Below are 25033 nucleotides of genomic sequence, written 5' to 3'. Positions count from 1 at the left end.
AACTAAATGGAGAAGATAATCCTAATAGGTAGACTAAGATGCAGCAAAAAGAAATCAGTGAGTAAATTAACTGAAAAGCAACACATACCATGCTTGATTATTTTACTTTTATCTTTAAGCAAATGTTTACAAAATACATTGTTTCTAGATGTTGGATGTCTGCATTTACATTTAATGGAGATCAGATTTTAAAATCTTAGGTAACTAGAAAATCACATTTTTCTTGAAACCTTAAATTTTAGGTTAATTAACAAGTGTTAAGTTATAGTTAGATAGGAGAAGTTCTGATGTTTTGTGTACAGTATTGGTAACTAGATAACGACATTATGTCCTGTTCCCTTAATGGCCACTGAACTCTATTTTGAAAAGCTCAAGGTTGCTTTCATTGTGATTTTTTCTTTTATTTGCACATTCAAAAGGTACTGAATACATGTTAGAAGGTGAGATCTACTAGTGTGTTAAGGCTCTGTCCATCTATCCAAATTAATAACACAAAAGGGGTCTTCAGAGGAATCTTTGGGGGTTCTGTAAAAATGTTTAATAGTGGTTGCTTCTATTAGAATCCTATAGATAGGCTTACTTTCCCCTGAAATAAGCTATCTTTCTCGCTCTGTCTGTTTTTATCCCTCCAAAAACAGGGATGTGGTCTATATTAATTCATCAGGAACCCAGATTTTGAAAGTGACAGCCTGTGGCAGGAAGGTTAGAGGAAAGGGGTATTGAATACATATCCTAGGAAAAGCAACTTTGTGCAGTCCCATGGGCATGGGAATCGTTACTCTTGTGATCATGCATCTGCTATCATCTCAGTTTTATGTGGAGGGAAAACTACACTGCAGTCAAGAAAAATGAACATAACTTTCCTAAGCTTAGGCAATATAATGGTCTTTTTTTTTTTTAAACTTCCAAAAGTGAGACTATTTTCTTCCTCTGGCCATAATCAACTAAGGATTATGTATGAGAGATGGCAACTATTCCATTTGCTGGTGCCCTACACAGAGAGAAGGTAACATCAACTCCAATTCTAAAAGATCAACACATACAACATTACTAATTCAATAGTGCACAGAAGTGCTTTAAAGAAAATACAACTGTGCAAAGTGGTTCAGCTGTCAAAAAGCAGTAAAGTTATTTCTTAACTATTTTCCACTGTATGTAGGGGCAAAATAATGAGCTGTTTAGGAATAGACAATTAATATTGTGTTAACTGCTTTATTTTTTTATAAATACCAATAAATTACTTATATTTTGCATTAAAAGCTTCATTTTTTTCAGTAGTGGCAGTATATGAATTACTATCAATTCCTATAAAAACTCTATATTCAGAGTGGCCAGATCATTTTTCACTGTTGTTTCATACCTACTTCTCATGATTGTATCCAACTGCATATTCAATGATTTATCCTAGTTCCCAAAAACAGTTTTAGAATTCATTGATTGGAAAGTAGTTTTCCTTTTTCGTTAATGAGTGCATGAGAAATTTGAAAAATAAATTCTGCATCAGAAAGCAAAGAAAAAATTTGCAATATGTTTTGTTATTTCAAAAACTAATTATTACTAAGCCTAGGCTATGTGCCAGGCACTTTATTATCTACATACCTACCTCACTTAATTCTCACAGTACCATCTGAGGTGATGTTATCATTAACCAAATTTTACAGATTAAAAAATTAAGGTGTACAGAGGTTTAACTACCACAGCTGAGTACCAGTGTTTAACACCAGTCATATACCCATCATCACATTGTACCACTTCCAACTGTGGTGTTTGCTGGATTTATGACCCTAAAGGAGAGTTGCTATATGTTAGCAAGGTGGTAAACAAATAGATGATTCCTTCATGGGATTTTATACCATGAAAGCAGAGCACATTACTTGGTGGACTTGTTGAGGCACACAGCAAAGGTACTGAACACTAGCAGCTGCCCTGTCTTGTATTCTGGGCAATTATTACATAATGAGCTTAGGATGTGATTTCTTTTTTCTAGTCCATTTTTCCCCTCAGCCCAGAGTAACACTTATTGAGTATCTATCAAGTATTGTTTATCTTTATATACACCATTCAACCTCATCCTTCCCAAAACTCTGTGATGTAAGTACCACTATTCTAGTTTAATGTTTCAGAAAATATAAAACAAGAAAAAATTTGAAGGACACACAGTGAAAGTAAAGCCAATTTTTAATTTGTATCCCCTCTTCTTGAAGCAGAAAGAAGAAAGGAAAGGGAGGACAAAGATAATGGAGATACATTTTAACAAGAGAACACATCAATTAAGCAGAGCTTTAAATTGTCCAGTTCACCTCAATTCCTCTTTTGGAATGAACAAATAAACAAAATGACCAAAAGCAACGCATCTTTTATTCATTTGTTTCACAAATAATGCAATTACTAACTGTGTGTCAAGCCCAGAGGGAGGGATTAGGGATAAAATGAATATTAAAGGCTAGAAAATAGACTAGGAGAGGCCGATGCTGTGGCATAGCAGGTAAAAGCTGCTGCCTGCAGTGCCGATATCCTATATGGGCACAGGTTCTAGTCCTGGCTGCTCCACTTCCAACACAACTCTGCGATGGCCTGGGAAAGCAGTAGAGGATGGGCCAAGTCCTTGGGCCCCTGTACCTATGTGGGAGACCCAGAAGAAGCTCCTGGCTCCTGGCTTTGGATCAACTCTGCTCCGGCCATTGCAGCCATTTGGGGAGTGAACCAGCGGATGGAATGCATTCATTCATTCATTCTCTCTCCCTCTCTCACATTCTCCTCCCCCCTCCCTCTCTCTCTCTCTCTCTCTCTCCATCTCTCTACCTCCTCCTTTTCCTCCCTTTCTCTGTGTAACTCTTTCAAATAAATAAATTTAAAAAAAAAAAAGGACTAGGAGGAAACACAAACACAAGCAATGAAACTAGGATCCTCAGTAAAATGGGAGATGAACATTGTTATAGGAAATGATTTGCCCAAGTAGGGACAATGACCTAATTTAGGGACCCAGGTAATGCTTGCAGAATGATATATTATGTAAGATAAAACCAAAAAGAATACATAGAAGTTTTAAAAAGTATATGGATTTCTTACCACATTGAAGTAGTCTAACATTACACTGAGGTACTACCATGCAATATTAAAATGTTCCAAATTATTTATATCGAGCATGTTATAAAGACAGCAACCCTGAGAACTTACCATTTCCTTCTTGCTATAATAAAATAGAGAATAAATGTACATCAGAGATATACCCAGCTCTAAAGTCCAAGACCATGTCTTTATGATTCATTGGAAATGTGAGGATAATTTATTGTCTCCTAGCTGTCAAGTGCGCAGCAGTTTTGTGAATCACTGAAAGGTCAATATAATTTTTTAAAGGAATCCCTCCAACTGAGCCACACATCCTGAGTCTGATCAGTTCTGTTGATCTACCTGAAGCCTTTTTGCCTAGTGCCATTGTGTGCCTTGCATGACACTTTACCTAAGGATTACTGGAAGAAGAATATTTACTTCCCAGATGTTTTCTACATTCAAAATAAGCTTAAAAGGCAGGATAATTTCTTAAAAAGGCTTGTGCACATTCTTGTGGTTTTCAAAAACTGTAACTTTTCAGCACATTTTTTCTGTATATGTTAAAATAGATTATGCCATAGGTAAAAGCCTAATATATTTTGTCCCTCTAACTCATTAAACCTATGAATCATGTTACTTTTAAATGTTTTATTTTCACTTTACTCAAAAGGCAGAGAGAGGAACAGAATGGGAGAGAGAGGGGTAGAGAGATTGATCTTCCATGCTGGTTCACAACCCAAATGTCTGCAACAGGCAGGACTAAGGGTAGGCCTAAGCCAGGAGCCTAGAATCCAGCCTGAATCCCTCATATGGGTTTCCAAGATCAAAGTACTTGTGCCATAACCTGCTGCCTTCCTAGGATGCGTGTTATCAGGAAGCTGGAATCAGAATGAGAGCCAGGACTGGGACCCGGGCACTCTAATGTGATATGTAGGCATCCCAAGTGGCATCTTAACCACTGAGCTAAACGCTCACCCCTAAAATTATGTTTGAAGTAAATCAATTACACCATTATATTATTAAATGTTTGGTGGGGGAGGGGGCTATTACCAACTAATGTGTCAGATTATCAAAACATAGTCTTGCTTTGTGATACCTGTTAAGAGATTCAGTGAAAGCCTATGCTATCTCTGAGGGCATACCTGGAACATGTAAATGCAGCAAATCCAGATAACATGAAACAACTTTCATTTAAAACATGTTTCTGTCTGCCAAGAGTTAAAAACATCGACATTTCTTTGTCTTGGGAAATCAATGGCAGATGGAATATAATTTAATGTCACTAGCAAATACTGTTGTAATAAACTCAGGTTATCTCTTCATACAGACATGTCACTTTTCAGCCCAAGAAATTCCAAATATTCCACCACAGATCTATTGTCACAAAGTGCTTGTGTCTTCCACAGTAGAGAAACAAAAATCCAGCACTAGAAAGAATATTTCTACCATGACAAAATACTCTGAACTATTCTCACCTTTGGAACCCAGGATTTCAGTAAAGTTTCAGGCCATATAACACAATAGATATATAAACAAAATAGTAGGACTCCTTTTCCCTCTCCTAGCCTTATATACCACAAGTTGCCTTGACTTGGCCAACACAGAAAATTTAAAGTGTTTTCTTTGGACATCAGTTTTAAATTACCCGTGATTCAAAAAGCTTCACTTTTCAAAATAATCATCAGACTTAAGCAGATTATCTGGGCCTCATAAACTGATTTCTTTGTGTAAATGTCTGAGCAAAGTAGGGGAAAGGTATGTGTCATTTGGGTTGCAAAATAAAATCTAGGAACCAAGAAGTTTAACTTTTCCAAATCATACTCATATCAATAATTCTAAGTGCAGATTAGCTTATATGTAGCTATTACTATACGGCAATGTAATTGTAAGCCATTGCTATATAACAAACCATTCCAAAATTTAGAGGCCTGAAACAATTACTACAACTTTGTAGTTTGGCAATTTAGGCTGGTACTGTGGTCTCAGATGGCCTGTTAGTCAGCTGCATGTCAGTTTGTTGATTTTGGCTTTCTCATATCTCTAGGGCCTCAGCTAGGCCCTATGTGGTCTTTAATTCTCCGCTACAGAAGCTGCCAAATTACAGCCTACCATCTGTTTTTGTGCAAAAACTTTATTGTGACATAGCCACACCCATCTGCTTACATATGGTTTACAGCTGCTCTCACACTGTAGCAGCAGAGATGGGATAGCTGCAACAGAAATCTTGTGGTACACAAGGCATAAAATATTTTTTATCTCCATTTATAGAAAAAGTTGTCTGACTCCTGCTCTAGCAGATCTTGTTCGCATGACAATCTCAGAGTAGATAAATCACAGGACTCTTGGGGCCTAACCTTAAATTGGCATGCTCTCAGTTTTGCCACATTGTGTTGGCCAAAGCAAGTTAGACAGCCACAGGGGAAGGAAGTAGATTCTGTTGTAAAACTGGGAGCTGAAAAGTCACACTTCAAAGGGCATGGGTTCAGGGAGTGGTGAATGGTTCTGGTCTAGTTTTCCATGCATTCCACTGGACCATGAAAGAGTTGCCTTCAGACTAAAAGATTAATTATGAACTAGCTGGATATATTTACATATCTCAGTAGGAAAGACTATGAGAATCATTTGAGGCATTGTTTATCACAAATGCCTGACCAAGAAATTCCTGCATATATCTCTGTGAAAACGACATGCCTATTATTTTGTCAGATTAATTTTAATTCTACTTAGTTATTAATATTAAAATTTGGTGCCAGGGAGGGTCACAAAAGGGGCTAATTATTTACCATAAAAACTTATGAGATAGAGACGTGCATCTACTGATTCCTGATCCCTGTGTCCAGAAAAAAAATAACAGAAAGCTTAATTAAAAGTATTGAGCTTAGGCCGGCACCACAGCTCAACAGGCTAATCCTCCACCTTGCAGCACCAGCACACCGGGTTCTAGTCCCGGTCAGGGCACCAGATTCTGTCCCGGTTGCCCCTCTTTCAGGCCAGCTCTCTGCTGTGGCCAGGGAGTGCAGTGGAGGATGGCCCAAGTGCTTGGGCCCTGCACCCCATGGGAGACCAGGAGAAGCACCTGGCTCCCGGCTTCGGATCAGCACAATGCACAGGCCGCAGCGCGCTGGCCGTGGCGGCCATTGGAGGGTGAACCAACGGCAAAAGGAAGACCTTTCTCTCTGTCTTTCTCTCTCACTGTCCACTCTGCCTGTCAAAAAAAAAAAAAGTATTGAACTTATTAAGTGGTCTAGACTGTGCAAACATATGGAATGCTTCCAGGACAATAAAATTCTGGGTTTTTCCCAGTAATCATCCCAGTGACTCGAGGCCACAGGGTCCTGGCATCTGTAGTTCTGGCATCCCTTGTGTGGTCTCTATCCGACCAACGTAAGTGGGAAAGAGGATATGGAGAATTCACTTTGTTCTTAAAAGCCTTGGCACAACAGTGCCACCCAATACTTCTGCTCATATTCTCTTCCTGAGAACTCAGCAATTAGTTACACCAAACTTCAAAGGAAGATGGGAGAGAGTCTTAGCCATGTGTCCAGAAAGAAAAGGAATGTACAGCTTGGAGTTTCTGCTTAGAGTCCACCTTCTTGTCATCAAATATTCATTTATATCCTTGTTTCCACATATAGAACACACAGATCGACATCTCCACAAGAGAAATCACCCCAAGTTTCCTCCTGTTACTGATTCTAGCTCAAAATCTAGGATCTGTGGATTATGCTCAGTCCTATAAGTTCAGGATGTAGTCCCTTATGGTCCCACAAATTTTTTTGAAGATCAAGGAAAGTTACTTCCCTCCACACACACACACACGATAAAACTGGGCCAGGATGAATGCCACAAAAACAGCCATTCAGAATAGGGGTGACTGGGGAAACACATACCATTTACGGGTTGATTGCAACACCAAATTCATGCTGAGAAAGTATATTTCAATGAAGGCAGTTCTGATTAGACACTGGATTTCTATTCTGGGAGGAATCCTGTCCATTGTTCTTTTGAAAGATTGTTCTTGATCCATTATCCACCATGACACTTGAATAGCCCACTGGAGAGAATTACCATCTTTGGGAGCTGTGTAGTATTCATAGCCTGCTTCCTGATCGTGTAAGTTCATGGCCCACCCTTCATTTTAAAGCTTAGACAGTCATAGGATTTTAAGACTTGGGTCAAGATTTTCTTTGGCAATACAATTTTCTGAAAAATTTAGTAGACTTAAGATCAATTTACAATTAGTTTCAGGTGCCAGCACTATAACTAATGTCATTACCTAGACATAGTTTTCAAATTTTTTTTTCTTTACTAAGCCCTATGAAGACAAGAATTCTATCTTCATCCATCAGATGTACCCATATATATCACATATCAAGTATTTACTGGGTATAAAATAGGAACATTTGTTGAACATATAGAGTGCCTAACACAATCTGTATAGTGCACTGGTGTTCACTGAATAGAAGCTACTTGTTTTCTTCATATTCTGCATTACGCTTACATTGTTTTGTTTGTACTTTCCTAGCAATCCTTTATATGTATTTGCATTTTTACAATTTCTCTCTCCCGGTATTTGAAGAAAATAAAAGGACTAATGGTGACATCTAAAATTCCATGAGATATCCCCAAGCAGAGATTCATGCATGTCCTCAAGTTACAGTTTCTGTAAGGGCAATAAGATTTGTGACAGTGAGACATTTCCATCCAACTCAGTACAATCCATTAAACATGGGCTCATTGAATGCTATGACATCTTGAATGAGGTCAGTCGTAAGAGTCAACATGTTTGAGAACCTCTTAATAGTTGACTGGCCTTTGGACATGCATCAGTGGGAATATAGTTTTTGAAATCTGATTGTTTGTAATGACTGTCACTATGTGTTTAATATCGCAGAATATCCCAGGAAAGGCTGGTGCTACACAATAGACAGTAGGACTTAAGAAAAAAAAAAAAAGCCTGGTAAATGACTCAAGTGCAGTGGTCACTTCTGGCTGCACATTAGAAACACTTAGGGATGATTTTAAAATACCACTGCCTGGGCCCCACTCCCAGAAATTCTGATCTGAATGTAATTTTAAAACCTCCTCACTGAATCTAATTGAGAAGCACTGCTTTTAAACTGGAGGGAAGTGCGTCATTGTGAAAGTCACCTTCGTTAGCTTCTGTTATGAAAGACAAAAATCCTGCCTTTATTACAGCTTTTATGCAGTTCTATACTTGGAATAGTCATGGCCTGCCTTGGTCACATTGTATGGATGATAATTATTTGTTTTAAGAGAAGGGATGGGCAGTAGAGGTCAGCTTAAATGAGGCTCATGACAGCCAGTGCAGTAACCCTTGCCCCTTCCTTGGCAGCACATCATGCTGGTGCAGCGTCAGATGTCGGTGATAGAAGAGGATCTGGAAGAATTCCAGCTTGCCCTGAAACACTATGTGGAGAGTGCTTCCTCCCAGAGTGGATGCCTGCGGTGAGTGACCCCGCACAGGCACTGCAGCCACCAACTAGCCGGGGGTGAAGGCCTTTCCTTCCTTAGATAGGGTTGGGATCTGGAAGCCCAGATTTTGAGAAGCCTCCCAGTAAATGATGCTTGGCATTGCAGCTCTCTGGGTGATGCATTTACAGAGTTTTACTAGACATTTTCTCTGTGATCTTTGGACCATGTCGATTTGATCATTATGGGCACCAAGGGCCATAAAATGGAGAGAACAACTTGAATGAGGAGTTTCAACTAGATTAAAATTTCCCTGTGTGCATCCAGGCAGCCAACCCCCAATTTAAAGTTGTGTTTGGTAGATGAGGCCTCAGCTCCAGCCATCTAGCTGTGATTGCTCCCCTAGTAGCACACTCCATGGCCTGATGACCATTCTGGCCTTACAATGAAATTGTAATGATCTCAAGTCATGATATCAGACCTTAGCCATTAAAAACAGGGGAAGAGGGAAGAATGAGTAGAAGAGGAAAGGAGAAGAGTTAGAGGAGTTCCTTTTTCTATGGCTACCTCTCAGCCTAGGCTCCTGTTATCCCTGGCTATTAAGGTATTCTAAGTATTTCTCATTGCCAGTTTTTCTACTCCAACCAGTCCAATAACAGCTCCTAGAATAATTTTCCAGAAATAAATATCATAAAATTCCCCCATGAGGAACCTGCAGTAACTCTCTAATGAGAATCTTTCCAATGCCAAATGTGGATCCTGATGCTCATCCTAGCAACAGACCCAAGCATCCACATCCCTACTATCACTTGTTCTCCCTCCCCTAAACACTCCAGCTTAGCTATGCATAGCTGCCTGTTCATTAAGTTCCTCAAGCCTACCACTGTGGTGCCTTAGACCTGATCACTCTCCCTCTCAGAAAAGGACACCTTGTCTCTGCCAGCTCATACTCTGCCTCAGGTCCAAAGCCTGTCAAACCCATCTACTTGCAGAAAATTTCCACAACCATCATTACTTCTACCTTGGGAGATGATTTAAACTGCATTTCATGTTAATCTACAAATACTGCTTTGGGAAAGCTTTGTATCAGAGGTGTGTGTGTGTGTGTGTGTGTAAATACATGTGCATATAAAAAGCACACACTTTGAGTGTGTTGCTTTTCCTCTGAGTGATTGATTGTACTTATTCACACTCCAGCAGAATACTTCTCTAGCTAAGAAACCTTGCAATGGGATTTTACTAATTGTGAGATTTGAGGAAAGATCCTTACTGGCTCAAATTCTCAGTTTCCTCCCCAAGAACTCTCTAAGATGGTTGTGGGGACTGATTGATAGTCCACGTGAGGGGTTCAGCACAGTGCCTCCCATCCACTGAAGACCATGAAACATGGGCAGTGGTCACTCTTGCATTTGCCATTACTTCCTTGCAGTCCGGTTGGCTAGCTACCTATCTATAGAGTATAAGTACCTAGTGCCACTGACAGCTCATCATCTGTCTGGTGGCGCTTTGTGACAGGAACACAGGAAATGCTTTGCTTCTATTATTATTCTACTTCTTGACATCCTCAGGAAAAAAATTTTTAGTGCTTTTAGTTCCGTGATTCAAGGGAAATTTGCCGAGGTGGGAATACATATAGTTTTAAGAAGGCTTATTTAAAATTAAAATTGAACATTTGGGCAATTCAAAGGGAATCTATATATATAACTTCCACAGTATAAACCACAAAAGTAGAGCTCAGTAAACAATCATTTTGGTTAGTGATGATGTAATGAAGGTAAAATCCGCTCAAGTCTATCACAGTCTCCAGAGATTGATGTTATATGTTGAGAAAAAGGGCACGTAAGTTTATTTTTTAAGGTTCAGAAACATTGATACAATGGCTGTTGGGAAAAATAACCGGAATCTACTATAATAGCCCCAGGGAGAGGAGCAAGGGGTGGTGGGAGGTAAGAGTAGATAGATTTGTTCTGCCTGCTGCGAACTCTGTCCTCTCACTAACCATGAAACATCATTCTGTCAGCTCCTGCCATGAAGAATGAGGAAGGAGAGTAGACTTTTCCTGTCAGATGGAGGCTCTCAGCCTTTCCCGTTCCTTTAGATGACTGGTTTCTTAGTGTTTCTTCATTTACTTCTTCTTGGTGACTCTTTAGCTAATTTGTCCTATGGAATTAGCAAAATGTAAACTATCAGATGGAATGAGCATCAGAGAATCACCACACACAGACGGAATGTATGTGGAATAGACACCATCCCAGGGCTTGTTTAAATTCAATTATTTTTAGTTGTGCCCATTAATCAAATTCCATTTTCTACTTGTATCAAATGATAATTAAGTACTGCTCATGCCATCAGTTATGCTGCAGTACACCCAGCACCACTGCCCAGAGCTTGGCTGATAGAGTGCCATCAGTTTCAGAGATTTACAACTTTTCCCCCTCAATGTTTAGCTCAACTTCATCATGGTTAAACAAGACATGCTGCCACAAAATTCAGAATTAATTGAGGGTTTTCAACATTAGGCATTTTGTGGCAATTATCTTATTTAGTTTTACTTATTTACTTATTTGAAGTCATAGTTACAGAAAGGGAGAGGGGAGAGGGAGAGAGAGCAAGAGAGAGAGAGAATTATCCATCCACTGGTTCACTCCCTAAATGACTTCAATGACCAGGGCTGAGCCAGGCTGAAGCCAGGAGCCAGGAACTTCATCCAGGTCTCCCACATGGGTGGCAGAGGACCAAACACTTGGGCCATCTTCTGCAGCTTTCCTAGGCACATTAGCAGGAAGCTGGATCAGAAGTGGAACAGCCAGGACATGAACCAGCATCCATGTGACATGCCAACATCATAGGCAGTGGCTTTACCTGCTATGCTACATGCTGGCCCCTCCTGTTTAACCTTTTAGAAATCATCAGAGATACTGGGGCCAGTGCTGTGGCATAGTAAGTAAAGCCAAACTCTGCAGTGCCAGCAACCCGGATGGGCAGTGGTTCCAATCTCAGCTGCTCCACTTCCCATCCAGCTCTTTGCTATGGCCTGGGAAAGCAGAAGAACATGGCCCAAGTCTTTGGGCCCCTGCACTCATGTGGGAGACCAGGAAGAAACTCCTGGCTTCAGACTGGCTAAGCTCCAGCCACAGCGACTATCTAGGAAGTGAACTAGCAGATGGAAGACCTGTCCTCCCACCCCCCAACTCTGCCTCTAACTCTGCCTTTCAAATAAATAAATCTTTAAAAAAGAAATCATCAGAGATACATATTGAATCTAGCTTAGCCAGAAAGAATCTTGGATAAATTAAACAGCTTTCTCAAGTTTTTCTGACTCCAAAACCTATGTTAAATTCTTCTTGCCAACATTTAGTTATCCTTATTTTTATTTTTTATTTATTTGACAGGTAGAGTTATAGACAGAGAGAAAGGTCTTCCTTCCATTGGTTCACTCCCCAAATGGCCACTATGGCCGGTGCTGCACCAGTCCGAAGCCAGGAGCCAGGAGCCAGGAGCTTCCTCCTGGTCTCCCATGCAGGTGCAGGGGCCCAAGTACTTGGGCCATCCTCCACTGCCCTCCCGGGCCACAGCAGAGAGCTGAACTGGAAGAGGAGCAACCAGGACTAAAACCCGGTGCCCATATGGGATGCCAGCACCGCAGGCGGAGGATTAACTAAGTGAGCCATGGCGCCGGCCCTTAGTTATCCTCAAATTAGATTTGGGGGAAAATAAAGATCTCCCCTGTTCAAAATATAACAAGGTCTGACTTTTTTAAATTCAAGCCACTGAATTAGAAAAGTTTTGCCATCTAAATATTTGATGTTTAGCACATTTGTTATAATAATTTAGTTTTTAAGTGAGCCAATAAACTCAAGCAGATCAATTGTGTAGACCCATGCATCTCTCTCACACACACTCACACTCACTCACACTGATGCTATTCTTTAGATTGTGTAGTTATGAAGTCTTATTAATTCCAGTTTAGCAATGCAGAAGTGCCAGTTGCATATATGTGGCATTTACAATGTATTCTCAGACCCATGTTTGACACCAGAGAACAAGTGAATAGTTTCTGCTTCAAGGATCTTACAATCTACTTAGAAGAACAGGATATACAATCATCAAAGTTATAAGTAAGACCATATTCTTGGCCTAAAATTTCGCAGCTATTAAAGAGAATCTAATTATTTTTAAGCTTTGTTTATTTATTTGAAAGAGAGGAGAGACAGAGACCAAGCTTCCATCCACTGGTTCACTCCCCCAGTGGCCCCAATCATCAGCACTGGGCCAACCTGAATCCAGAAGCCATGAGTTTCATCTGGGTCTCCCATGCAAGTGGCAAGGGCCCAAAGTACTTGTGCCATCTTCTGCTACTTTTCCCAGGCCACTGGCAGGGAACTGGATAAGAAATGAAGCAGCCAGGACTTGATCCAGCGTGCATATGAGATGCCGGCAGTGCAGGCAGCGGCTTTACCCACTATGCCACACCAGTCCTGAACCAAATGATTTTTTTTTTATTTTTATTTTCTTGAAAGGCAAAGTTAGAAGTCTTCCATCTGCTGGTTCACTCCCCAAATGGCTATAATGGCCAAGGCTGGGCCAGACCGAAGCCAGGAGCCAGAAGCTTCTTCTGAGTCTCCCACATGGGTGCAGGGGCCCAAAGACTGGGCCATCTTTCACCGCTTTCCCAGACACATTAGCAGAGAGTTCAATTGGAAGTGGAGCAGCCAGGACTTAAACCACTGGCCATATGGGATACCGGCACTGCAGGCCACAGCTTAACCCACTGTGCCACAGTGCCAGCCCCAAACCAAATGATTTCTGAAGTCACTCTTAGCTATAAAATTCTAGAGCTTGATTGCGTTCAAAACTGTATTTCACGACCCTAAGGAACATGAATGTGGGATCATATTTTAAGGATCAATGCTGAGACATCCTTAAGAACTAATGATGGAGGCTGGTGCTGTGGTGGAGTCCCAGCTGCTCTACTTCCAATCCAGCTCTACTATGGCCTGGGAAAGCAGCAGAAGATGGCCCAAGTGCTTGGGCCCCTGCACCCATCTGGGAAACCTGTAGGAAGCTCCTGGCTATGGATTGACCCAGATGCAGCCGTTGTGGCCATTTGGGGAGTGAACCAGCAGATGGGAGACCTCTCTGTTTCTGCCTCTGTAACTCTTTCAAATAAATAAATCTTTAAAAAATAAAAACAGAACTAATGGTGCTGCATGGAACTACTAATCATTTATCAGTACTGATGTTAGAGCTCAGCCTGGAGTTCTATGGGGACTGTCCCTCTAATCTGTCTTGTCTTTGCTGGTTGGGTCACATGAGTTGAGGTAGGGCAGCACACATGGATAGGAGGAAGCCAAGAGGGAGGGAGAATGCAGTCCATTATGGGCCATTGCCTCAGGCAAGACCTATAACTCCAGCTGCTACTGAGCCATGTTCTTTTCCCCTAGAAGCTATTTTACTGATTTTCAAGCTTCTAAGAATATTCAAGGTCTCTGCAAGCTCAGGGCTGAAGCTCATAGTGATGCTCCCAGAGACCATTTAGCCAAAGAACTCTTGCTTCAGCAGGTACATGTTAAGTGTCACAGAAAATAGGAAGATATTAAGGAGAAAGAGGGTGTTCCTGGTTATTAGAGTCACAAAAGCAGCCGGCGCCACGGCTCAATAGGCTAATCCTCCGCCTTGCGGCGCCGGCACACCAGGTTCTAGTCTCGGTCCGGGCACCAGATCCTGTCCCGGTTGCTCCTCTTCCAGTTCAGCTCTCTGCTGTGGCCAGGGAGTGCAGTGGAGGATGGCCCAAGTGCTTGGGCCCTGCACCCGCATGGGAGACCAGGAGGAAGCACCTGGCTCCCGGCTTCGGATCAGTGTGGTGCGCTGGCTACAGCAGCCCTTGGAGGGTGAACCAATGGTAAAGGAAGACCTTTCTCTCTGTCTCTCTCTCACTGTCCACTCTGCCTGTAAAAAATTTTTAAAAAGTCACAAAAGCAATAGTTAAGAGAGGAGTCACGCATTTTTAAGATTGCAAATAATTGCAATCTAACCATTTGATATGTCTTTAACAGCATCTTCAATATATCTAAAAACTTCATAATTAACCTTTTCTTGCTGTCATTATTGCATATGTGTCATCTGTATTGTGTGGAGTCAAGTAGTAATGTCCTTAAATGTCATTGCTACGCTTTGGTCTGTTTGGCCCTTAACTGCAAGCACCCAGTCTTGCTTCACCCATGTTGCTTCAAGACAGCATCTGTACTCGGTCATCACTGCATCTGCATGTCACACTTTTTAGGCTTCCGATGCTGTCAAAGTGCAGCTTTTGGAACTATGATCCCCAAATCCAAATTCTGATTTACTGACAGCTGTGTGACCTTGGGTAAATTATTTAGCCTCTCTGTTGCTCAGATTCCTTATCTATAAACAATGGAAAGGAAAAAAAGGAAATGGAGAAAACAATAGCACTAACCTGTACAGTCAGGAATGTTTTCAAGTGTAATTTAGAGAAAGCTGTTTATATCCTAACTTCATATATTGCTCTCAGTTAAGACTGAAGATAGCAATTTCAATGTTGGTTCCATAGCTTGAGGTTATTAGCAAAGATTCCAGGGTCTGTCAGCTCTGCCAGCTCTGCCACCTGGTTCTTCAACAGATGGCTGGTGGTCAGACAGAGGTGAGCAATCCAAAGAAGCTGTCCTTTCATGTGTGATCTGTGGATGTAACTGCTGTCCCAGAGCCTCTGTTTCCCAGCACATTTCCCTTAGCAGCTCACTGGCCAGAGCTCAAGTCACATGGCCATTCCTGGCTAAAGGAGACTAGCAAACAAGCGTCCAACAACGAGGACTAAAACTGTCACGAACAGTCTCCGTCCAGCACTGATTTATTACATTGGACCTATTGCAAAGTTAACTAGGACAGGGTTCTATAAGCAAGAGAAAAGTACTATTTGGGGCAACAATAGACAGTGTCAGCCGAATGATCCTGGGCATAACTGTGAAGGTACAATGGCTTAATTCAAAGCCTGGAACAAAGCAATGCATGCTATAAATCATCATTGCCATTATCATCAGGACTTATATTATCAGGTTGCTGACTCTCATGGTTTTCACAGATGTCTATTTTTCCCTCAGTTTCTTTTCTGGTATGTTTTTCTCCCCTAATCTTTTTACTTCAGTACCATTAAAACTTGATCACTGTTCACCCAATTAAAAAGCTTTCATTTTAGGTGCTAATTAAGCATATACACATTACACATATACATGCACTGGAGCAAGTATTTGGCACAGTGGTTAAAATGCCATCCAATATCAGAATACCTGGGCTCAAGTCCCAACTCCACTCCCCATCCTAGTTTACTGCTAATGCACATCTTAGAAGATGACTCAAGTACTCAGGAACATCTACACATGCTGGAGAGTGAAATTGAGTCCCTGGTCCTGGCTTCACCCAGGCTGTTGTAGGCATTTAAGGAATAAACCAGTAGACAGAAGCTTGCTCTCTCTGCCTTTCAAATAAAAAAACTCATATATATGTCATATATGTGGTTATATATATATATATATATATATATATATATATATGCCAAATACGAGGCTAAGCAAGACCTTACTTAATCTTTATGGTACTATTATTTTCACCATTTCACAGATGAGGAAATTGAAGTTAACTAATAGTTCCAGGTGATGTAGCTAATAAGTGATAGAAGATGGCAGATCTTTTGGTGTTCTTTTTTTTTGGGGGGGGGGGGATTTTCCATCTGCTGGTTCACTCCCCCAAGTACTCACAACAACCAGGGCCAGGCCAGGCTAAATCCACACATCCAGAAGTCAATTCCAGTTTCCCGTGTAGGAGTCAAGGACCCAAGTACTTGAGCTATCCCCTCACCTGCTGACTTCCATGATGCACTTAAACAGGAAGCTTCACTGGAAGTGGAGTAGCCAACACCCAAGCCAGGCACTCTGACATGAGATGCAGGCATCCAGAGTGGCAACTCAGGCCACTGTGCCAAATGCCCACTCCCACTCCTGGGCCATACTTTAAGCACTACTATGTCATATTCTGATATACTCTCTAATCATTCTAAAGCTTCTGCATTATGGTAAAATTTTGTCAGTTTCTTATAATTAAGGTTCAGAAAGCTGGATTAGGGAGGTTTTTTTTTTTTTTTCATTTCTAGATCAGCAAAATTTTTTTTTAACTTTTATTTAATGAATATAAATTTCCAGTGTACAGCTTATGGATTACAATGGCTTCCCCCCCCAATAACTTCCCTCCCACCCGCAACCCTCCCCCCTCCCGCTCCCTCTCCCCTTCCATTTGCATCAAGATTCATTTTCAATTCTCTTTATATACAGAAGATCAATTTAGTATAAAGATTTCAACAGTTTGCACCCACATAGAAACACAAAGTGAAACATACTGTTTGAGTACTAGTTATAGCATTAAATCACAATGTACAGCACATTAAGGACAGAGATCCCACATGAGGAGCAAGTGCACAGTGGCTCCTGTTGTTGACCCAACAAATTGACACTCTAGTTTATGGCGCCAGTAACTATCCTAGGCTGTCGTCATGAGTTGCCAAGGCTATGGAAGCCTTCCAAGTTCACCGACTCTGATCATATTTAGACAAGGTCATAAAAGACAGAGTGAGGATAGTAACCAATGATCCTAAGAGTGGCATTTACCAGGTTTGAACAATTCTACAGCATTAAGTGGGGAAGAGGACCATCAGTACACACATGTTGGGAGTAGAGCCATTGGTGGTAGAGTAGAGGTTATGGGAGCTTTTAATGTAATAATAAACACAATGAAATAATTTGCCGGAGGCAGTTAACAGCAGCCTGAAGTAGCAGGCTGAGTATTTTAAGCCTCATCCTGGAAAACAGCATAGATTAACATTTGTCCATTACACTGTTAGGTTATGGACCCTTTTGAGACTACGATGGAGGCTATAGTTTCCCTTCCCAGATAAAAAGGAAAACTGCACAGATTTGCAGATCATTTCTGGGATTTCAAGGAACCCCCAAAAAGCCCAGCCATGAACTCCTAGGATTAGAAAATCAAATATTCTACTTACTACTCGATTCTTATATTTTTAGTGAAAGGTTTACTATATTCACTATATTAAACTTTAATGATCTAGATAACTGAAAAACACTGAACTACAAGGAGAGAAAAGAATTAACTTTTTTTGTGTGTCGTTACCGCCACCTGCTGGTCACACTTAGGTCAATCCTAACTTCATAAATTGATGTGTAAATTGTTTTGAATCTAAAAATCCTTGATTCTATCCCCTCATTTTGCTTTCTAATCTGAATATATTGTAAAGAACTAGGCCTATTAATAAGCTGTGCTTTTACAATTGAGTATATTTTTATGTTGGTATACTACTCCTTAAATTTATCAGTCTGCCCCCTCTTTATTCCTTGCTATCCACATTAATTTGGAAGTTCATCATGTCTATTTCACTACCTATCTCTCTCTTGTATGAATGACCTCCATACTCCACATTCCATCAGAAATGTCTTTAAGCTTAAGGACACATACACACACACCCCCTTCCATCTGCTGGTTTACTCCTCCTCCTGCCCACAACAGCTGGAAATGAGCCTTGAGCCAGGCTGAAGTCAGCAGTCAGGAACTCCATCCTAGTCTCTACAAGGGTTGCAGGAAACCACATTTCTGGGCCATCTGCTGCCTCCCAGGAATACTACCAGGAAGCTTGACTGGATGCAGAAAGGACCCAAGCCTGGGCATTCTGACAATGGGATGAGGGACACCAAGTGACAGCTCAACATCCCCCAATGTCCCCGCCCCAACCAACAAAGATCTTTTAACAGCTCCAGCCATGTTACTCTCCCCACTTCAAATTCCTAATTATCTCACACGTCTGCAGGATTAAATCCAGTCTTCACCTCAACTTTTCAGCTGGCCTCTAGGAGGGAGGAGAGAGAAAGACAATCTTCTACCTGCTGGTTCACTGTCCAAATGGCTACAATAGCCACAGCTGGTCCAGGCCAAAGCAAGGAGCTAGGAACTCCTTTTCCAGGTCTCTCACATGGGTGGCAGGAATCTAAACACTTGGGCCATCCTCTGCTGCCTTCCCAGGCATAGTAGCATGCAGCTGGATGTGAAGCAGAGTAGCAAGGACTCAAACCTCTGGTCCTGTATGGGATACTGGTGATGCAAGCTGCAACTTAACCCTTCTGCGCCACAATACCAATAACTAGGCTATGGGTATGGCCAGAATGTGGGCCAAATTTGATCCCAAGTTGAGAGGTGAGTGTATGTGTTGTGTGTATAAAGACAAAACAAAAAGGAACCATTAAGAATATGCAAACCTAAATTCATTTGTATAAGTGTGGTCCAGGTGACTCAAACAGTGCATAGCAAAGGACTCCGAACAAAAGCTGTCAATTCAGGGATAGATAACGCTAAGATTTTGGCAAGAACCATTGTGGTTAACAGTAACAATTCAGTAGTATCCAAATATATTTGAGGGCAAGAGCAGATGGCATGCACTCATTTTCCTAAATCCTGGCTCAACAGATGCTCTATAAATCATTCTGAATGCGTGAAATTTTACCTGAACTTCATTTGTGATATCTAATTTACTGACACTGTCTTCATGATGCTAGACAGATTAATCAATTCACTGACAAACCTGCTTGATTTTCGTGCATTTTAGGTTGGTTCCTATAAATGGAGGTGATTGTTTCCTACCACATCCAGAAACAATCAGAAAACTAGTTTGCTTCCTTAATTTCTAGTGGCCAATTATGCCTTTTCTTTTCCATTTCAGCATTTCTATACAGAAACATTCAAATGAATCTCGCTACATGATTTACGAGTTCTGGGAGAATAGTAGTGTGTGGAATAGGTAAGTTATGAACAGGCTGACTTTGGTGAAGCCAGGGAGATGACAATGTGCATGATGTTATTTTGGGATATTGGGAAAAGTTCCATCTACTTACCTTAAAACCTGTCTCATTTGCTCATTACCATGATTCACACACTTTTAGGAATTTTATGGATCAGAAAGCACTTCCATCTTGAAGCACAAATATTTTGGGCAATGATCCTACTGCCAATGCTACCATTTTATTGATACTTTCAGATGAGATGATTTAGATAGGTGTTGTATCTAAGGCAGGTGGGGATAACAGTGGGCACGGAGACAAAAAAGATGCAGAAAATTGGAGAGGAAAAGCTTTACCTCTGAATTTTTTCAAAGAAGCTTCGTGCTTCTCATTTATTTTACAGTTAAAAAGATCATCATTTCGCTAAATGTCTTTAAACATAATAAAGATGGGAATTCAAGACATTGTTGGGAAATATTAAAAATAAACTTCTTTGAAATTAAAAAGATTAATAACAAATATGTAACTAGAAAAAAAGGATGAAAGACGTTTTTGCTATTTGGAGATTATTTAAACAGTCCCACATAATATAGCTTTCCACTACGTCCAGATTTTCAGTGTTTGTACAGGGCACAGGAAGTAACGGAGCACCTGAAATTCAGTTGACATATTTCACCTAAAAGTTTTATTTTTGTGGCTATTATGAAGGCACTTTGTGCTATATAATAAAAGCAAAATGACAACAGAAGTACTTCAGGCACAGACTGGAACATAAAGGCTATTCATTCAACTCCATTCTTCCAGGCCTACACTTTTAGATGGCTTTTGTTTTATTCTCTAGGGATAGAAAATTCAACCCTCCTCTTAAGCTATTCTACTTTTTAACACCATGACGGCCAAGATCCTCTCTCTGTTTAAAAAATCTTGCTATAATTAAAGTCTACTTCATATTATTTTAACTTCTAAAAAAATTAATGTTCCTGTTTTAAAACTTTTTCCTGCTATTTCTGATGACAATTTTTTAAACTACTCAAGTCCTTTTTTCAGATAATCATTAAAATACGTCTGCACCCAGGCATTTAATCAAATCACCCAAAACCTTGCCATCTTGTTTTGATCTCTTCTGTACTCTGTGAATAAAAATACACAGCCTTAACCTATAATTATTTATGCAGCCACCTCCAGACGAATTATAGCAAGACATTCCAAAGAAGTAATGTGGATTTCTTGGAAACTCCAGAACTCACATCTACTATGCTTGTTCCTGGTAATTATCATGGATTCACAATACTTTATGTGCTTTTGTATCTTTTGTTTTTTAAAAAATGGTAGCACTCCCCCCATTTGCTTTCTCAATGATACTCTCCTTTATTATTTATTTTTATCTCTTAAAATTTGGGGGCGGGGTGAAGGAAATAGAGACCTATGTATTTATTCTATTGCTGTTAGTCCTCAGTTGACCCTTTTTGTATTCCTGGGTAATTAATCCTATTGTTCATTTGCTGGTGAACTTCAAAATTTTAACAAACTTAAAGTACAAGTCAAACCATGAGAATTCAAAAGTGATTCAAATGTTTTATCACATAGTAATTTAACGTATTGAATACAAGTTTAAAATAAGTGATCCATAAACTGGAAATCAGATTTATGTGAGAAATATTTATTTTGGTAGCTGTTAAAATAATATTTAAATTGGAAGCAAAGAGAATAGAAGAAAAACTGAAATGAATTTGTCTAAGAAATTTGGCCTAGCCAAAACCTATTTAAGATAACTGAGAACCAAAATTCATGTCTTAATCTACTCAAGTACTGGTTAAACATATAGTTAGTGATGATTAATATGTAGTTGGTTCTGGGGTTACTGGGGTGCTTAGCCCATTTACTGGCACTGGCTGAGTTTTGAACAAGTAGTGTGCTGGGATTGAGAGAGGGTTCAAAGTAAAAATGTAGTCCCTAAACATACAGTGTTTTCTGTCCAATTTGATAGAAATCTTAACAAACACAAATGACTCCAGAAAAACAATCCATCCCAAGGCATTAAATAGTAGTTACTAGGAGTAAAGTATGCCTTGTGGACTTGGTGAAATAAGTAATCTCTTCCTCTGTAACAGTTAAAGGAGATGAATATGGACCTTAAAAGAGGAGACCTGGACAAGTAAAGATGGAAAGTATAGTTTGATAAATTCTAGACATGAACAAATACAAGAAGTGAGTGCTTGGCTTATTGGTACAAAGGTATGAGTCAGGCTCATAATATGATAAAAATGGAAGAGGGCAAAATGCGGTGAGAATGTCAGAATGAGGAGTGTATACAGTAATCCTGTGTCAGGAATTAACCTCAGCAAGATGAAGGTGGAAGGAAAGTGAAAAAATTGTGGAATTAAAGCTTGGTGATCTAATGTGAATGCTTTCCAACTCGCTCAGTCTTAGTCGGAGCTTTATTAATATATTTGTTATAGGGCAGGTTTGTCTAACAGAGAATGGTAAACTTGTGAAATTTCTCTCGTTATATAGTTCAAATTTAGTTCTCAAACATGAAAGCCATGAATATGGTTGAAATTGCTCATAATTCACTACTTCATTGATAGTTTAAATAAGCATGCACCAAAGCTTGAAGAAAGGCGCAAGATTAGTAAGGAACAGACTTCACAGACTGCCTTCAATTTTCCCAAGAAAGTCCTGGCTTAATTATTATATCAGTCTGCTCAAAGTGGCAGAAAAGGCATAGACCAAAACTTCTATAAATATGACTATTGTAGCCTTTATACATAGAACACAGATAAGCAAGACCCACATCTTAGTTTCACATCCCCTACTTTAGTGCAGCAGTACAGTGTTTGGAACAAAGTGACAAATATTTACTAAATGATTGGACATCATCATAAAGGCATGTTCTTCAATCAGAAGAATTTCCAGGAAGTCCTGCCACTTGTGATTTTTGCACCTGCCATCAACCATTTTCAGCCTCAATCTTGAAAGCACTGGTTCAGTTATACAGAACAAAAGGAAATAGCTTGTTCTTATGCAGATGTCTTGAATCTTTCAAGGACAGAAAACACCTAAGCAAAGATATAGTAGAAAAAGACTATAGGAAGGTAGGTTAGTGAGTTATGAGGGGGACAATTGCTATAGCAAGACCTGAAAATGTAATCAGATAGTTTCTGACTCAACTTAATGTCCTCATTCTCACTGATTATCTTTCTTTGCATTAATATCAATGGTATATGCATTACACTTTCAGAGCATTTCCTAGAGAGAAAAATTGAGCACAAATAAAACTGGATTGATTATTGTTCTGAAACCCAGATTTAATACCTTTTAATTGTAGTTCAATGATGCATTAATACACATATCACATCAAGTTCAAATAATGATCACTAAAATTTGAAAAACCAAAAAGAAGTTAGGCTTGTTTCTAACAATTTTTTAAAACTACCTCAAACCATTTTTAACATTTAATAATTAAATTTTTGTTTCTTATTTTACTTGAAAGGAAGAGAGATATTCTATGTGGTGGTTCACTCTATGTCCACAACAGCCAGGACTCAGCCAGGCTGAAGCCAGGGACCCAAGCATAAGAGTGCAATAGGGGGAAGCTAGAACCAAAAGCAGAGCTGGGACTCCAATTTGGAATGCTAGTATCCCAAGCATTTTCTTAGCTGTTGTGCCAATTGTCCACCCATACTCTCCACCCTTGAGTTGATTTTAAAGTTTTATAATCACATCATCAGGCAGATATACCTGAACAAAAAGCTGAAATTAACATATATGAATAACATTTAGAGGTTTTAATAACCAGCTTTGCACTTTGTTTATTTGGTTGTGTTAAAAATAAAAACATTAGCTGTACATATTTAGAGCTAGTATTAAATTCTGAAAGAAAGTAGCTATTATATTTGTAAACAGATAAATAGGTTTATTTCTAAATTTAACTCAAAATTATCATTTCTAATAATACTGTTTTTATTGTTAAGTGATATACCTGAAGTATACCTCAATAAATAGAGCAAGTAAACTAGACTGCATCTGAATATAAAAATATAAACTAAAATATATTTCTATGAACTCTAAAATGTGAAAATCATTCAAATAAGACTTAATGGAAAATGGCTGCCCAAGATCATAGCCATCATAAACCACTTAGACAAAAAAGGCATGAGAGGAACAGCTGCTTGGGATTACTTGCACGCCATAGTGGCATACCTGGGGCTTCAAATCCCGAGACAGGTGATAGCTTAAGTAGTTGGGTCCCTGCCAACCACATGTAAGACACAGACTAAACTCTTGTCTCCTGATTTCAGCCTGCCTCAGACACAGCCACTGTGGGCATTTAAGGAGGGAACCAGTAGATGGGAGAGACATCTCTTCCTCGCCCCACATCCCACCTTATATAAGATTTATTTGAAAGGTAAAGTTATATACACAGGGAGAGACAGAGAGGTCTACCATCCACTGGTTCATTCCCAAAATGGCTGCAATGGCTGGTGCTGGGCCGATCCAAAACAAGGAGCTTCTTCCAGGTCTCCCTTGTGGGTGCAGGGACCCAAGCACTGGGGCCATCCTCCACTGCTTTTCCAGGCCATAGCAGAAAGCTGGATAGGAAGTGGAGCAGCCAGGACTCGAATTCGCACCCATATGGGATGCTGGTACCACAGATAGAGCCTTAACCTAGTATGCCATAGCACTGGCCCTAAATAAATATATTTTTAAAAGCGTATGAAAACAGTCTTTGAGAAAGAATATTCCTTGATTTCCTGGTATAAGACAAAGTCCTATGGTTATAAGAAAAGAAGATAAGGATTGCTTGCCAGCAAATAAGAGTTTTGAAAGAAAATTTTGGCCGGCGCCACAGCTCAATAGGCTAATCCTCTGCCTGTGGCACCGGCACACTGGGTTCTAGTCCCAGTAGGGGCACCGGATTCTGTCCCGGTTGCTCCTCTTCCTGTCCAGCTCTCTGCTGTGGAGGATGGCCCAAGTCCTTGGGGCCCTGCACGGGAGACTAGGAGAAGCACCTGGCTTCGGATCAGCGCAGTGCGCTGGCCGCAGCAGCCATTGGGGAGTGAACCAATGGACAAAGGAAGACCTTTCTCTCTCTCTCTCTCACTGTCCACTCTGCCTGTAAAAAAAAAAGATTTTCAGTTCTTTCATTTGCTGTCTATCATAGCATTCTACCAATTGTACCTCTTTACCAGAAGTTTATCTTATTCACTGAGGAAAACATTTCCAGTTTTACTATTTATATTCTAAAAAATTATAACACATTCTCTTGCTTATACTCAACCTTTCTTAAATCTATAGTAGGAAATATAATGTATAAAATGCTTCCAAACCATTATTGGTATTGGGTAGATTAAAACAGCAACAACAAAATTTTATCTTTACAGCATTTATAACCCCATTACGAAGACAAGCCCTATTTATTTATAACAAAAGATTTTAAGAGTACAACAAAGGTCCAAAAGATAATGTACAAATAATAACTGCATAGAAAGAATTCAGTCTTGGCTTAAATAGTCAGGAAATGGTGACTAGATAGTTTTACAAACTAAGGATGGGGGGATGGTTTCCTTAAAAATGATCTGCACCTTGAACTTTATTTGCTTTGGAAGTTATTTTCATTACTTAATTTTCCTCTTTTCAGCTTCATGGTGGATCCTGAACAACAATTAGATGTTCCTAAGACATTTTCTTTATGGTCC

The 25033-nt window shown here is 39.9% G+C and overlaps 1 protein-coding gene across 1 annotated transcript in view; it reads left to right on the top strand.

Annotated features, from left to right (window-relative positions):
- The window catches only part of NECAB1 (N-terminal EF-hand calcium binding protein 1), a 221807-nt gene extending 196774 nt beyond the window's left edge, over positions 1-25033 (top strand). Inside the window, exons 10-13 of the mRNA XM_062189509.1 lie at positions 8408-8520; positions 19277-19354; positions 20510-20601; positions 24976-25033. Coding sequence (XP_062045493.1) covers positions 8408-8520; positions 19277-19354; positions 20510-20601; positions 24976-25004 — 312 coding nt within the window. The 3' untranslated portion in view covers positions 25005-25033. The remainder of the gene's footprint in view (positions 1-8407; positions 8521-19276; positions 19355-20509; positions 20602-24975) is intronic.

Source organism: Lepus europaeus, chromosome 4 (assembly GCF_033115175.1).
Source record: "Lepus europaeus isolate LE1 chromosome 4, mLepTim1.pri, whole genome shotgun sequence".
Taxonomy (NCBI): Eukaryota; Metazoa; Chordata; class Mammalia; order Lagomorpha; family Leporidae; genus Lepus; species Lepus europaeus.
This window is presented reverse-complemented; position numbering and strand designations above follow the sequence as displayed.